This window comes from Schistocerca serialis, chromosome 5 (assembly GCF_023864345.2).
Source record: "Schistocerca serialis cubense isolate TAMUIC-IGC-003099 chromosome 5, iqSchSeri2.2, whole genome shotgun sequence".
Lineage (NCBI taxonomy): Eukaryota > Metazoa > Arthropoda > Insecta > Orthoptera > Acrididae > Schistocerca > Schistocerca serialis.
Window position 1 is genome coordinate 330,830,812 of NC_064642.1, and position 16,335 is coordinate 330,847,146.

General features: G+C 44.1%; 1 protein-coding gene across 1 annotated transcript in view; it reads left to right on the forward strand.

The window, feature by feature from the left end:
- LOC126481925 (insulin-like growth factor-binding protein complex acid labile subunit) overlaps positions 1 to 16,335 on the forward strand; it is a 45,013-nt gene that overhangs the window by 7,298 nt on the left and 21,380 nt on the right. Inside the window, exon 2 of the mRNA XM_050105885.1 lies at positions 11,767 to 12,139. Coding sequence (XP_049961842.1) covers positions 11,816 to 12,139 — 324 coding nt within the window. The 5' untranslated portion in view covers positions 11,767 to 11,815. The remainder of the gene's footprint in view (positions 1 to 11,766; positions 12,140 to 16,335) is intronic.

Here is a 16,335-nt window from a genome sequence, read left to right on the forward strand (position 1 = left end):
GGATTGTTCGTGACGAGAGGTAATGCCTGAAATTTGATATTCTCGGCACACCCTTGAGACTGTGGATCCCGGAGAACTGAATTCCCTAACGGTTTCCTAAATGGAAAAGCCTACGCGTCTAGCTCCAGCTACCATTCCCTGTTCAAAGTCTACGGATCCTTATTCCTTTCTCCAAGTAACAACTGTTTTTTAAATAGGGACAGACTAATTTAGATGTTAGTGGAACGTATTCCGCCACCAATGTTTCTGATACATTTACTGTTCATTTCACCTCAGAGATATCGTCGACCCTTAACTTCATCAACAATTATGTTTCACTCAAAATTTTTATCATTACTTTCCTGAACTTATGGAAGAACCCCTGAACGTTTTATGTAATGTCTGGGCACTTTTTCAAACTGCAGTTAATTACGATTGCCTCAAAAGTTCTACTTTTGTTGTTTGTAGCGGTAAAGAAATACGGAAACTGAAAGCCTTTCTTTTCAGTTGATACATGAAGTATGACAGTTACTGAACTATATTAAATAAGTACCTTAGTTACAAACTACGGCTTGCACACCCTTAATTCAACATGTAAATGTCACTACAGATATTTGGATTTAGGTTATGACATGTTCGATATGACTGCCATCATTGGCTATGAACTGGCGGAGACGAACATCGAAATTCTGCATGACCCACTGAAGTGTCGGAACATGACTACTGTCGATGACCTCCTGAATGGCTATTTTCAGCTCAGCAATGATTTTGGGGTACTGCTGTGCACCTTGTTTTTAATATAGCCCCACGAAAAGAAGTCGCATGTGATCAGATCCGGAGAATGTGGTTGCCAATCGAGGCCATGCCATTGGCCTCTGGGTACCCCAGAGCCAGAATGCGTTCCCCAAAGTGCTTCTCCAGGGCGTGAAAAACACTCCTGATTCTACTGGGTCGAGCTCCGTCTTGGATAAATGCGGATTCTCAGTGCCCCAAATGCGCCCATTTAGCTTATTGACGACCCACCAAAATGAAAGTGGGCTTCGTCGCTAAACGAAACCTTATTTCTTTCAAAGTCCTGCTCGTTATTTCTGTGGACAATAGTGTTGGCGAAAGACAGCCACTGTTCCAGGGTCCTGGAGCTTAATGGCTGATGGGTCTGAATTCTGTATGGGAAGAGGTGGAAGTCTTCAACAACAATTTGTCGCAGTCTCCCAGTTGATTTCCACCTGTTGGGCAGCTCGTCTGACCAATTTCCTGGGGCTGTTTTGAAACACAGTGCGTGTGTTCTCGATGTTTTCGGGCATTTTCACTCTTTCTGGATGGCCGACATTGCCGGCATCACGAACACTACCCGTTCTCTCAAATTTGCGAATCAAATTCTTGATTGTTACCACACTTGGAACGGCTGTCTTCGGTTTGAACTCGGTTGCAAACTTCCTTTGAGCCGCAGTTGAGCTCTTATTGCTCGCATAATAGGCCTTCAGTTTCGTTATACGCTCAGGCACGCTACACCGTGACATTTTCACGTGCAAATGGCCGACAACAACAAGGCGCATGCGCATACCAATTCCCATCAGGGCCTGCGGCCTACCGTGCAGTTTGAACGTCCTAAGGCAACCTTTTAGGAGTTACGACGACTTTGTATTATATAATTCAATAATTGTCACCCTGTATCTGGAAACATATGCAATGGTTACACATTACATTGCATGCACATTTAACAAGTAACGCGAGTATGAAACTTGCTTGTCATTGACACCTGTGAGATAGGAATATATATTAAGTCTTATCTTATGAACCTAAAGAATCTGATATCTACAAGCATTATCTTCTCTCATCGTCCGCAAGAATACCTGCTTTGTAATTTGTAGACTACCACTGTACTAACATTTTATTATGTATGAATAATAGACCTCTGATGTAAGTAATATTGGTATTAACTTGTGAGAAAAACAAGTTCTTGTGTTTGAAAGGCTATTAGCACCTACACCTATATAGATACTCCGCAAGCCACCATAAGATGTATGGAGGAAGGCACAGTCTTCCACCACTAGTAGTTCCCTTTCCTGTTCCACTCGAAAATGTAACGAGGGAAAACGACTGTCCATACGTCTCCGTACGCGCCTTAATTTCTTCGTGATGCTTACCTACGTTGGCTGCAGGTGAATCGTTCTGCACTCAGCCGCTATTGGCGGTTCTACAAATTTTCTCACTAGCGTTTCGCGAAAAGAATGTCGTCTTCCCTCCATGGATTCCAATCTTCATAATAAAACATAAAACTACAACAGTATTTATTAATCGCCGTTGCACGATATTATAACGTCTAATTTTCAAATTAAATATGCTTCTTTTGCTCAGTGGTAAAATCTGGGGCTTTTGTTACTGAAGATAGTAAGTTCCGAAAACGCGTTAATGGAGAAATGTATGGGTAAACTTAAAGTTTATTTTGAGACTTCCAGTGAGCTAGAAAAATTCAGTTCCACAACATGGGCTACGGGGACTGAGGTCTGAGTTACCATTCTGAAATGTATTCCTCAGGAAAGAAGATTAACGGTTGACGTCCTGTCGGTGACGAGTTTCAGGCGGTGCAACACTGTCAGGAAGATTGAGTTTCCTGTCTAGTTAAGGTATTTGGAAACTGGCTGTTACATTACTCAACTGCCGAAAAAGTAACTCGAAGGGTGTGATTTACTGGCGGTTGGTAGAATGCTTTTCTTTCTAAATTAACCCAAAGACATGAGTCTCTATACCTAATACGTCACCAAAGTAACAGTGTTTGTGCGCCGAAAAAGCGTTTTACGTACAGAAAGACTTGCTGGTTTCAGTGTTCTCCTGGGACTTCTGTGAATGATACGTCAGTGTAGGAACACTACACAGTGGATAATTAAAGGCAGCTAGGGGGCAATATATGGTGTTACGAGATAGAATTTTTCACTTGAATAGCACTAATTCTTGATAATCTTTATACCCTCAGTGATACTTTCAGCAAAAGGAGGCCACATCTTGCCACACACAGTCTCGTCAATTAGTTTCAGTTTCTCCCTTCCTTCACTGTCAATTGATGAGAACTGAATGTTATTTCACCTCTACCACTGGAGCCAGGTTGCGATATGTCGTTTCGACAGCGAATTTCAGAAATATGCACTACTGGCCATTAAAATTGCTACACCACGAAGATGACGTGCTACAGACGCGAAATTAAACCGACAGGAAGAAGATGCTGTGATATACAAATGATTAGCTTTTCAGAGCATTCACACGAGGTTGGCGCCGGTGGAGACACCTACAACGTACTGATATGATGAATGTTTCCAACCGATTTCTCATACAAAAAAAAGCATTTGACCGGCGTTGCCTGGTGAAACGTTGTTGTGATGCCTCGTGTAAGGAGGAGAAATGCGTACCGTCACATTTCCGACTTTGATAAAGGTGGGATTGTAGCCTATCGCGATTACGGTTTATCGTATCGCGACATTGCTGCTCGCGTTGGTCGAGATCCAATGACTGTTAGCAGAATATGGAATCGGTGGGTTGAGGAGGGTAATACGGAACACCGTGCTGGATCCCAACGGCCTCGTATCACTAGTAGTCGAGATGACAGGCATCCGCATGGCTGTAACGGATCGTGCAGCCACGTCTCGATCCCTGAGTCAACAGGTGGGGACGTTTGCAAGACAACAACCATCTGCACAAACAGTTCGACGACGTTTGCAGCAGCATGGACTATCAGCTCGGAGACCATGGCTGCGGTTACCCTTGACGCTGAATCACAGATAGGAGCGCCTGCGATGGTGTACTCAACGACGAACCTGGGTGCACGAATAGCAAAACGTCATTTTTTCGGATGAACACAAGTTCTGTTTACAGCATCATGGTGGTCGCATCCGTGTTTGGTGACATCGCGGTGAACGCACATGGGAAGCGTGTATTCGTCATCGCTATACTGGCGTATCACCCGGCGTTACGGTATGGGGACCATTCGTTACACGTCTAGGTCACCTCTTGTTCGCATTGACGGCACTTTGAACAGTGGACGTTACATTTCAGATGTGTTACGACCCGTGGCTCTACCCTTCATTCGATCCCTGCAGAGCCCTACATAATCCACGACCGCATGTTGCAAGTCCTGTAAGGGCCTTTCTGGATACAGAACATGTTCGACTACTGCCCTGGTCAGCAAATTCTCCAGATCTCTTACCAGTTGAAAACGTCTGGTCAATGGTTGCCGAGCAACTGGCTCGACACAATACGCCAGTCACTACTCTTGGTGAACTGTGGTATCGTGTTGAAGCTGCATGGGCAGCTGTACTTGTACACGCCATCCAAGCTCTATTTGACGCAATGCCCAGGCGTATCAAGGCCGTTATTACGGCCAGAGGTGGTTGTTCTGGGTACTGATTTCTCGGGATCTATGCACCCAAATTGCGTGAAAATGAATGTACCTGTCAGTTCTAGTATAATATATTTGTCCAATCAATACCCGTTTATCATCTGCATTTCTTCTTGGTGTAGCAATTTTAAAGGCCAGTAGTGTATATAAATATCTTCGTCACAATAATGGGCTGCCCACAACTCAAAGAGAAATCAGGCACGGAAAATACGCATCAAAAAGCTAGAGGATGACCTGGAATAGCTGAAAGGGAAAGGAAGAAAGACAAGGGGCGAATGAAACCTCCCTGTACCATCTTCGTTACGCCAATGGTTCTGTGTTGTCTGCCCTTAGTGTAACAACAACTAGACGAAATTAATAGAGAAATTATGCCTGAAAATCACTTACAACACTAAAACAAGGTGTAATTAACACTTCGAAAACAATTGCAGATATTTATAACGATAACAGCAACTGAATTCACCGTAGGTGCTAAAAAATACGCGCGAACAAAAAAAAAAATTTCTTTTCGCTTAGTTGCATATACGTTAAGAATGAATAATGAAGCTACAGTACGAGTTGATGGACTTTTGTATTTAGAGCTGTTGAAGACAGCCACCGTATGATCAGTAAAAGCAATAAACAAAACTATAGAAAACAACCTGGAATGCATTTGGTAAACCACACAGAGAGTTCTTAACCAAACTTGCTGTGTGTCGGTAACAGCTACATCTACACCTCGCAAGCCACCTTCGTTCGGTATGTGGCCGCCGGTTACTTTGCGTACTGCAACACTTACCCCACTGCCGGCCGAAGTGGCCCTGCGGTTCTAGGCGCTGCAGTCTTGAACCGCGGGACCGCTACGGCCGCAGGTTCGAATCCTGCCTCGGTCATGGATGTGTGTGATGTCCTTAGGTTAGTTAGGTTTAAGTAGTTCTAAGTTCTAGGGGACTAATGACCTGAGAAATTAACTCCCATAGTGCTCAGAGCCATTTTGAACTTACCCCACTTCTTATTACAGTCGCGAAGGAATTGCGGGAGAAACGGTATTAGTAATCTCTCCCTATAACTTTGCCTCCGTGGTCTTTTGGTGTGATATATGTTGGAGGAAGCAAAATTTTGATTCACTGTTCTAGGAATGTACGCTGTTCGAACTTAAGCTGTAAGCCCCACCGTGATTCGCAACATCTGTATTGCAGCGTTCACCAGTCGAGTTGATGAGCATCTTCGTGGCGCTTTCGCACTAACTAAACAATACTGTGATGAAAGCTGCTGCCGTTATGTGTTGATTTCCTATTCCTCTATCGCCCTGTCTGGCAAAGGATACAAGCGTGAAGAGTAATTCTCAATTGTCAGTAGGAGGAGGGTTTCGCAACACACCTCCTTCGTGAGAGGTCTACACCGCCCGAGAATTCTTTCCATGTATCTCGGTCTAGCACTACCTGTACTACTATTAATTTCGTGTGGTGTGGTGAGCCCACGTGAAACTATTCCGTATGCGTTTCCAAGATGTTTAATGAGAGTGTTTATTTCAGTTATTGTTCGTAAACTATGTAATCAAACAATAACGGATCCTTAAATTTACCCTGTTAGTCAAATCTTTAATGCTTCCTCTGACATCAAAATGGGGCCAGTCCTGAAGTGGGTGAGCTCTTCGTCATAACTATGTCCGTAAGTGGTTAGAAGGGCACGATTATACCATACCAAGTTAACCCCGATCCCAAATTTGGCGGATGGTTTTTTTTTTTTTTTTTTTTAAATGGACTTGTAGTCCGGGGTGATATGTTGCAATACAGCATCACCGGTCTATGGGGCCAGTCCTGAAGTGGGTGAGCTCTTATACAGCATCACCGGTCTATGGGGCCAGTCCTGAAGTGGGTGAGCTCTTCGTCATAACTATGTCCGTAAGTGGTTAGAAGGGCACGATTGTACCATACCAAGTTAACCCCGATCCCAAATTTGGCGGATGGTTTTTTGTTTTTAAATGGACTTGTAGGCCGGCGTGATATGTTACAATACAGCATCACCGGTCTAACTGTGTTGGTGGGACAGTAATTTTCCACAAGGCAGTGACTGCGTCACTGCAATTCACTTTGGGGGTGTGGCGGTGGGACTTGTAGTCCCGTACCACCCTCTGACGGTGACAGAAACGCTACTCAGTATTGTTTGGGCGTCCACCACCATTCACCTGCGAGTAAGTGAAACCAGTCGTGCGCGCTTGTGTGTGTGTGTGTGTGTGTGTGTTTGTTTGTTCACATTTCTAGGTTCCGTCCTCTTCTCTTCTTTTGTTATAGCCTCTGTAGGACTACTGGTATCTCCTTCATATTATCATCTTCTCGACCCCCAACATCTTCGCGCTTTCCCTTTTTCCCTTCCACTCTTCTTATGAGCTCTTTCAAACGCTTTTCTCCTCTCTGTTACACTGGTTCAAATGGCTCTGAGCAGTATGCGACTTAACTTCTGAAGTCATCAGTCGCCTAGAACTTAGAACTAATTAAACCTAACTAACCTAAGGACATCACACACATCCATGCCCGAGGCAGGATTCGAACATGCGACCGTAGCGGTCACGCGGTTCCAGACTGAAGCGCCTAGAACCGCACGGCCACACCGGCCGGCTGTTACACTCGTGGCTCTCCATAGTTTTGCTGTATTGAGTACCTACTTTTCAAGTATTCCTTTCCTTCCAGTTAAATCTCACCTCCGAACAACCCATCCACTGGACTTGCATTCGGGAGGACGACGGTTCAATGCCGCGTCCGGTCATCCTGATTTAGGTTTTCCATGATTTCCCTAAATCGCTCCAGGCAAGTGCCGGGATGGTTCCTTTCAAAGGGCACGGCCGACTTCCTTCCCCGTCCTTCCCTAATCCGATGAGACCGATGACCTCGCTGTCTGGTCTCCTTCCCCAAAAACAACCAACCAACCATCCTGAGATCAACAACTCGCCCAAGGAAATGGCACTAATAGAGGCTACCAAGACGATGCATAGTGAAGACGTAAACAATCTTGAAATTTTAACAGCACAAAGATTGTAAATAGACTCGAAATAGTGGATAGCCGACGTTGCCATACATTTTAGCAGTCTGTAAATGTGGCAAACATTTCGGTTTTTCTTTATATGTATATGTAGTAGATGTTATAATGTAGATGTTATAATGTAAATAGATGTTATAATGTAATGTGTTAAACACCCCACTGCACTGAAGAATACGGTTTAAGAAATTTCCATTATCACTGTGATAGCCCGCGTTATGAAAATTAATTCTGAAATGTATTACTTAGAACTTTCTAGATCCTATCTTACCAAAAGTTTTACAGTTCTGACGTTATAACAATTACAGTAAATGCACTAGCGAAAGTTTTATTGCTCTGACGTCCTAATTATAATTAAGGATTTTTGGACAAACACAGGACTTAACAATGTCACATACAGACAGGAAGTAAAACTTAGCTTTTTCAATAAGATTATCAAATGTACAAAAAATGTTCAAATGTGTGTCAAATCTTATGGAACTTAACTGCTAAGGTCATCAGTCCCTAAACTTACACACTACTTAACCTAAATTATCCTAAGGACAAACACACACACCCATGCCCGAGGGAGGACTCGAACCTCCGTCGGTACCAGCCGCACAGTCCATGACTACAGCCCCTAAGATTATCTTTTACAGTGATAACCATAATGGCTTTATTCACTTAAGATAAATTAAAGTTAATTTAAGAAATGTCAGGTTTTATAATGTTTCAGTAACAGCACGATGGCCAAAGTAATGACTGTATTAGGTTTATCTTTCAAGTTCAGTTTATTCGAGAGAGAGTTCCACAAGAATTATTTTAAAATGGCGTTATTGGACGTCCAATGAGATTATATCACTTGGTACTTAGGAGGCAATTAAAACTGTAAATGAGAGCACTCAGGATTTAAGGACTAATGTATATCAAGAAAGCAGTAAACACAACTGCATATACAGTAAGTTCTCGCTAAAAATAAGAATTGCAAGAGGCACAGAAAGCTTAAGCAATAAATAACAATCTACTGCAAATTAAGGTCTATACTCCAATAATATAAATGTAGAAAATTTCAAGATTACTAGTTAAAGTAATATAATACATTAACGCACTGAAGAGCAAAGGAAGCTGGTACACCTGCCTAATATCGTATAGGGTCCCCGCGAGCATGCAGAAGTGCCGTAACTCGACGTGACATGGACTCGAAAAATGTCTGAAACAGTGCTGAGAGAACTGACTCAATAAATCCTGCAGGGATCCCTCCATAAATCCACAAGAATACGACGGGTTGGAGATCTCTTCTGAACAGCAAGCTGCAAGGCATCCCAGATATACTCAATAACGTTCATCTTTCTGGAGTGTGGCGGTAAGCGAAAGTGTTTAAACTCAGAAGAGCGTTTCTGGAGCCACATTGCACCAATCCTAGGTGTGTGGTGAGTCGCATTGTCCTGCTGGAATTGACGAAGTCCGTCGCAATGCACAATGGACATGAATGGATGCAGGTGATCAGACAGGATGCTTACGTACGTGTCACCTTTCATAGTCGTATCTAGACGTATCGGGGGTCCCATAGCAATCCATCTGCACACTCCCCACACAATTGCAGAGCCTCCACCACCTTGAACAGTCCCTGCTGGCTTGCAGGGTCCATGGATTCATGAGGTTGTCTCCATACCCGTACACCTCCATCCGCTCGATACAATTTGAAACGAGACTCGTCCGACCAGGCAACATGTTTCCAGTCATCAACAGTCCAATGTCGGTGTTGACGGGGCAAGGTGAGGCTTAAGGCTTTGTGTCGTGCAGTCATCAAGAGTACACGGGTGGGCCTTCGGCTTCGGAAGCCCATATCGATGATGTTTCGTTGAATGGTTCGGACGCTAACACTTGTTCATGGTCCAGCATTGATATCTGTACCAATTTGCGGAAGGGTTGCAATTCTGTCACGTTGAAAGATTCACTTCAGTTGTCATTGGTGCCGTTCTTGCAGGTTCTTTTTCTAGCCGGAGCGGTGTCAGAGATTTGATGTTTTACAGGAGTTCCGATATTCATGGTACACTCGTGAAATGGTCGTACCGAAAAATCACCCATCATCGTTACTTCGGACATGTTGTGTCCATCGCTAGTGCGCCGACTATAACATCACGTTCAAACTCACTTAAATCTTGATAACCCGCCATTGTAGTAGCAGTAACCGATATAACAACTGCGCCATACACATCTACATTTACATCTACATTTATACTGTGCAAGCCACCCAACAGTGTGTGGCGGAGGGCACTTTACGTGCCACTGTCATTGCCTCTCTTTCCTCCTCCAGTCGCTTATGGTTCGAGGGAAGAACGACTGCTGGAAAGCCTCCGTGCGCGCTCGAATCTCTCTAATTTTACATTCGTGATCTCCTCGGGAGTTATAAGTAGGGGGAAGCAATATATTTGATACCTCATTCAGAAACGCACCCTCTCGAAACCTGGACAGCAAGCTACACCGCGACGCAGAGTGCCTCTCTTGCAGAGTCTGCCACTTGAGTTTGCTAAACATCTCCGTAACGCTATCAGCTTCCCAAATAACCCTGTGACGAAACGCGCCGCTCTTCTTCGGATCTTCTTGTCTCTTCTGTCAACCCGACCTGGTACTGATCCCACACTGATGAGCAATGCTCATGTATAGGTCGAACGAGTGTCTTGTAAGCCACCTCCTTTGTTGATGGACTACATTTTGTATGGACTCTCCCAATGAATCTCAACCTGGCACCCGCCTTACCAACAACTAATTTTATATGATCATTCCACTTCAAATCGTTCCGTACGCATACTCCCAGGTATTTTACAGAAGTAACTGCTACCAGTGTTTGTTCCGCTATCATATAATCATACAATAAAGGATCCATCTTTCTGTATATTCGCAATACATTACATTTGTCTATGTTAAGGGTCAGTTGCCACTCCTTGCACCAAGTGCCTATCCGTTGCAGATCTTCCTGCATTTTGCTGCAATTTTCTAATGTTGCAGCTTCTCTGTATACTACAGCATCATCCGCAAAAAGCCGCATGGAACTTCCGACAGTATCTACTACGTCATTTATATACCGGGTGATCAAGAAGTCAGTATAAATTTGAAAACTGAATAAATCACGGAATAATGTAGATAGAGAGGTACAAATTGACACGCATGCTTGGAATGACATGGGGTTTTATTAGAACCAAAAAAAGTTCAAAAAATGTCCGACAGATGGCGCTTCATCTGATCAGAATAGCAATAATTAGCATAACAAAGTAAGACAAAGCAAGGGTGATGTTCTTTACAGGAAATGCTCAATATGTCCATCATCATTCCTCAACAATAGCTGTAGTCGAGGAATAATGTTGTGAACAGCACTATAAAACATGTCCGGAGTTATGGTGAGGCATTGACGTCGGATGTTGTCTTTCAGCATCCGTAGAGATGTCGGTTGATCTCGATACACTTGCGACTTCAGGTAACCCCAAAGCCAATAATCGCACTGACTGAGGTCTGGGAGCCAGCCGAAGTGGCCGTGCGGTTCTAGGCGCTGCAGTCTGGAACCGCGAGACCACTAGGGTCGCAAGTTCGAATCCTGCCTCGGGCATGGATGTGTGTGATGTCCTTAGGTTAGTTAGGTTTAACTAGTTCTAAGTTTTAGGGGACTAATGACCTCAGAAGTTGATTCCCATAGTGCTCAGAACCATTTGAACCATTTTTGAGGTCTGGGAGGCCAAGCATGACGAAAGAGGCGACTAAGTACACGATCATCACCAAACGACGCGCGCAAGAGGTCTTTCACGCGTCTAGCAATATGGGGTGGTTATAATAAAACCCCATGTCATTCCAAGCATGTGTGTCAATTTTTACCTCTCTATCTACATTATTCCGTGGTTTATTAAGTTTTCAAATTTATACTGACTTTTTCATCACCCGGTATATTGTGAAAAGCAATGGTCTCGTAACACGTGTTCTATGTAGGCGTTGCCGACGGAAGCGCCGTATTCTGCCTGTTTACATATCTCTGTATTTGAATACGCATGCATATACCAGTTTGTTCTCGCTTCAGTGTATATCACTTAACATAACCATGCTTAAGGTAAGAAAACACAATTTTTTTCAACTTAATTTTATCAGTAATTTCTCTAACTGTAAGAAATGTACATTATAATTTGTATGTTATATCTGTATATATTTATTTGTAAATAAGTAAGTAAAACTGCAAAATACTATTCAGAAAAGAGGGCACAGTGGTCCACCTCCAGGTTGCCCGGACCCCGGGCAACGTCACTAAAAGTAACAGCAGCCGCAGTGGGGGAAAAAGAAAATAAGAAATGAATAAAAGAACCTCGGTTACAGTCTTACATCTTTCAAAATCCCTTATTTGAAATGTTTTACTTCTCCAGACATGTCACACACCAACCCACCAGTCTCTCTTCATGACGATGGTGACCGATGAACGTGAGTCACCGATTAGCAACGGATGGTGACACTCGGCGATTTTCGCGGCGGCGAGGGGAAATGTTTCCCCTGGTGACGGCCGTGCTGGTGGCGCTGGCGGCTTCGGCGGCTGGCGCTGCTGGCGGCCACGTGCACCCCGTCAACTGCCTGTGCAGGCCCCGGCCCTCCACCCCGCAGACGGCCTTCTGCAGCCACGGCGGCCTCTCCAGGGTCCCGCGCTGCGTCGCCTCCGACGTCGCAGACCTGCACCTCGCCTACCCGCTGGTGCACTCCGTGCTGCCGGACGTGTTCGTCGGCAACGAATTCTACAAGCTTCAAGTACGTCGACTTCTTCCCTTGTAGCGTTCCTTCGTCCCGAGGCATCGAGTTAGTCTTATCCACTCTTGCGACGAGAAGCCATGAGCGGCTCGTGAGGCAAATTAGACCCCCCATCGAACCTTTGACAAATTCGGAAACGTTTGTTTGGGGCGGTGTCTTGTTCCTAAGACTTTTAGTATTCTCATATTTAAATATGAGGACTTCTTTCGTTGTAGCGTTCCTTCCTCCCGAGGCATCGACGGTAGTCTTATCCACTCTTGCGACGAGAAGCCATGTGCGGCTCGTGTGGCAAATTAGACCCCCCACCGAACCTTTGACAATGTCGGAAGCGTTTGTTTGGGGCGGTTCCTTGTTCCTAAGACTTTTAGTGTTCTCATATTTAAATAACTTGCATTTACCAATCCAGTCCCTTCCCCACGAACATTACATTGGTCACTGACAACATCACACCATTCAAACACTACTCACACTCAAACCTCCAGATATCAGCCACTCAATCGGTACCAAACTTTGTATGTCGAAAGAGTGTCAACCAAAACACCGATTTAGATCGTGTTATGTGCTGTCGTCCAGTAGAACATTGCAAACGTTAATTAAAAAAAAAGTAACAACAAAACTACTGAGCACAGGAATAGCGATCAGTGTGCAGTTCCTTTGTAGATGTCACGTGGTTGGGTTAGTAGAGCGTCAGGTAGCGAATCAAAGGTCCCGCGTTCAAACCCCACTGATGACAATTATTTTTAAATGTTTTGGCGTGAAACTGTTACATGGGAGAACACTTCCTTGACATGTAAAAGGACTTCGGATTTTGTAGCAATATTCTTTTGACAGTCTGCTTTCGCTCCGGTAGTTGAAAGTAGCATCCATATGCGCGAAAGAATGCCACACCTATCTGCAGAAATGTACTCTATAGATTTACTGCTTTCGACTAACGAAGCGAAAGCAGACTGCCAAAAGAATATTGCTACAAACTTCGAAAAGAGCTTTTGCATGTCAGGAAAACGTTCTTCCGTGTAACAGTTTCACGCGTAAATAGTTAAAAAGAATTGTAATCAGAGGTTTGTATGCGGGACCTTTGATACCTCATCATGCACTACCAACTCAACTACGTGAGATGTATAAAAAACTACTCACAGATACGCTTTTCCTGTGCTCCGTGGTTCTGGTGCTACTTTTAACTAGCATTTTCGCATATTGTACTGGACGACAGCAGACAGCACGAACTAAATCAGTGCTTTTTTTTGATAATCTATCGAAGTCAAACGTTTGATACCGTTCTGAGTGTCTGACATATGTACGTCTAAGTGTCTGCCACTATTTATCGGAACATGTTTCACATATAAATTCAGGTAATAACTGGAAGTTAGTATTCACAGTGAAGTTACAGGGGTTGAAAAACAGTATGGAAACACCGCGAGAAACGGACAGTTGAACATAGATGCAGATGCTAACCAAAGCTGCACGGTGCGCTGTTGTATTTGACCACGTACGGCGTTAGTGTTGAAAAATGTGTTCAAATGTGTGTGAAATCTTACGGAACTTAGCTGCTAAGGTCATCAGTCCCTACGCTTGCACACTGCTTAACCTAAATTATCCTAAGGACAAACACACACACCCATGCCCTAGGGAGGACTCGAACCTCCGCCGGGACCAGCCGCACAGAGCGTTAGTGTCCTCAGCACGTAGCAAGTTTACGTCGTGGCCAGTACAGTGTTCCGTATAGCTGTGAGTGTGTTATATCGGAGCTAAGTGGCTCTGAATGAGGGCAAATTGTTGGTGCTCACATGTTGGGTGCTTCCGTAACAAAGGTAGCCAAAGTGTTTGGTATTTCAAGAGGCAACATATAGAATACTATTACCGCATACAGGGTAAGTGTAAAAACACCATCCTCTACGTCACAAGCAGCGCACTGTGTGGCGGGTTGGAATTCCGAAACATCAGTGGCGCAAATGACTGTAACAGGAAAACGCGGTGCTGAAACCACAAAACGTGGACTATGAAGCAATGGAAGAAAGTCATTTGGTTGGGTGAATCTTGATGCAGACTGTTTCCAACTCGCGGGCCGTCCGAAGAGTGAAACAGGAAGTGCACGCGGATGAGTTGTGCCTTCTCCCCTGGACACCACAGAAACCAGATCTATATACGAGGCCTGTTCAGAAAGTAAGCTCCGATTGATTGCCAAATTGAAACCACAGTGAACATCAGAAATGTTTTACTTGTAACAATTAGCTACACCTTTCAGCTACTTCTCTACGTAGTCGCCGTTCTGACTTAGACTTTTGTCATAGCGTTGTACCAACTTTTCAATAGCCTCATCATAGAAGGCAGCCGCCAGTGCTTTCCGCCAATTCTCCACGCTGGCCTACACCTCGTTGTCTGTGTCAAAATGATGTCTTCAAAGACAGCGGTTCATGTGACCAGAGATGAAACTCAGGGGGAGACAATTGCGGACTGTATTGTGGGTAATCTAACATTTCCATTTAAAAACGATGCAGGAGCATCTTCATTGCCCCTGCAGAATGCGGCTGAGAATTGTCGTGAAGACGAAACAGCACGACAGTTATGTAATGTTAGCTGCATAGCTTCAGGCGAAATTTCTCACCAGGCCCTCGTACTTGGCGGCAGACACTATTTTCTAGACATCTTTACGCACTCACTGCGAGCTCAGAAATGAGAAGAGCGACGTGATGCTAACTGGGGTTATACTAGAGACACTACCCAACACATCTGTGCAAAGCTTTATCGGATTTTCATAGTCGTTTCCATTTCGCGACCGATCGGAGCTTACTTTCTGAACGCCCCTCGTATAATTGAGCCCTTGTGACGTACTTTGGAGAGAAGGGTACGTGATCGCTATCCACCTTCACCATCTTCACCTGAAGCCGTCTCCAATGACAAGGAAGAGTAGAATAATATTCTCCTGAAAACCATGTAGAACCTGTATTTATCCATTCCGAGAAGACTGGATGTTGGTTTGGGTGTCAATGGGTTTCCTACACCGCATTAGGCGTGGTGACGTCCGTTTTTGGTGTTCCCATATTTTTCTCCAGCCCCTGCCTTGTCATATAAGATTGCTGGAGGGGAAACGCTGGGAAGATAAAGTCTTTCTATATAATAGAGAGCGAGCTGCACTTCTGATGCGGGAAGTGGCTTTTCCCGGAAGAACACTGCAGCTGCCCCACATGATGACTAAAAGTCAATGTTCCGTGTAGCAGCGCAGATTGTTCGAGTAATGACTGATGCAAGTGCCAGGGACTTCACAGTCAATTAATAGGCGAGCTGCTAGTGGGACAAAGGGAGTCCCAATTGGGACTAATTGGGAGGGTATTTTTAGTACCTTCAACTTCCTTACAACGAAGAGAAGCTTCCAGAAAACCTTTATTTTAGACGAGGATGGGGGACTATTTTTTTATTCTGTTCTGGGATGAAATGTCCTTGACAGACTTCGAATTCAGACAACTGTGTTAATAAACGTCGCCAATGTTACTTGGAACTGCGGGATGGGGTTAAGATCGTCACTATCCCAGTAGCATCGGTTAACGATCTTTAACTTTCTTACTGCTTTCAGAATTATTTCTAGATCAAGCCACTGGACTAGAAAATGTACATTGTTAAAAATCAATACAGTGCTTGCCGTTGTTCCTAGTAGCTTTAGCCAGTAGTCTCCACAAAGATAAAAACAGAATAAGAGCTCACAATATCTAACCAGAACAGTTCTATTCCACGAAAACAAACTCGCTTTGTTGGATTAATATCACCTACAGCGCAATGGAGCGAGGTTGTGATTATATTTTGATAATTTGATAGAGTAATTCGTATCAACTACATTAATAATATTCGTCACTTTAGAACTAGTTCAGTTTAAAACAGGAGTGCTTCCGAAGAACTGGCTTACATATTGAAACACACACCATCAGTTTATTATTTTTTACTGAAAGCTTGTGCTTTCATTCGTTGAGATATTCTGATTATTATGAAGGATGTAACGATTCAGTCCTCTTTTGAGCTACTAAATAACATTGTAGAAGCTAGGCACTTGGATGCTATGCAATGGATAACCTGCGTTGGGCAGGACGGATGCTGTGAGCAGTTAGTGATGTCACTTGCAGATCGGTAACGTAGCTCATTTTCTTAAATGACCTCCCATAAGGCCACGAATAGCAAAATGCTGCGCTCCAAACACGGTCCTAGCAAAT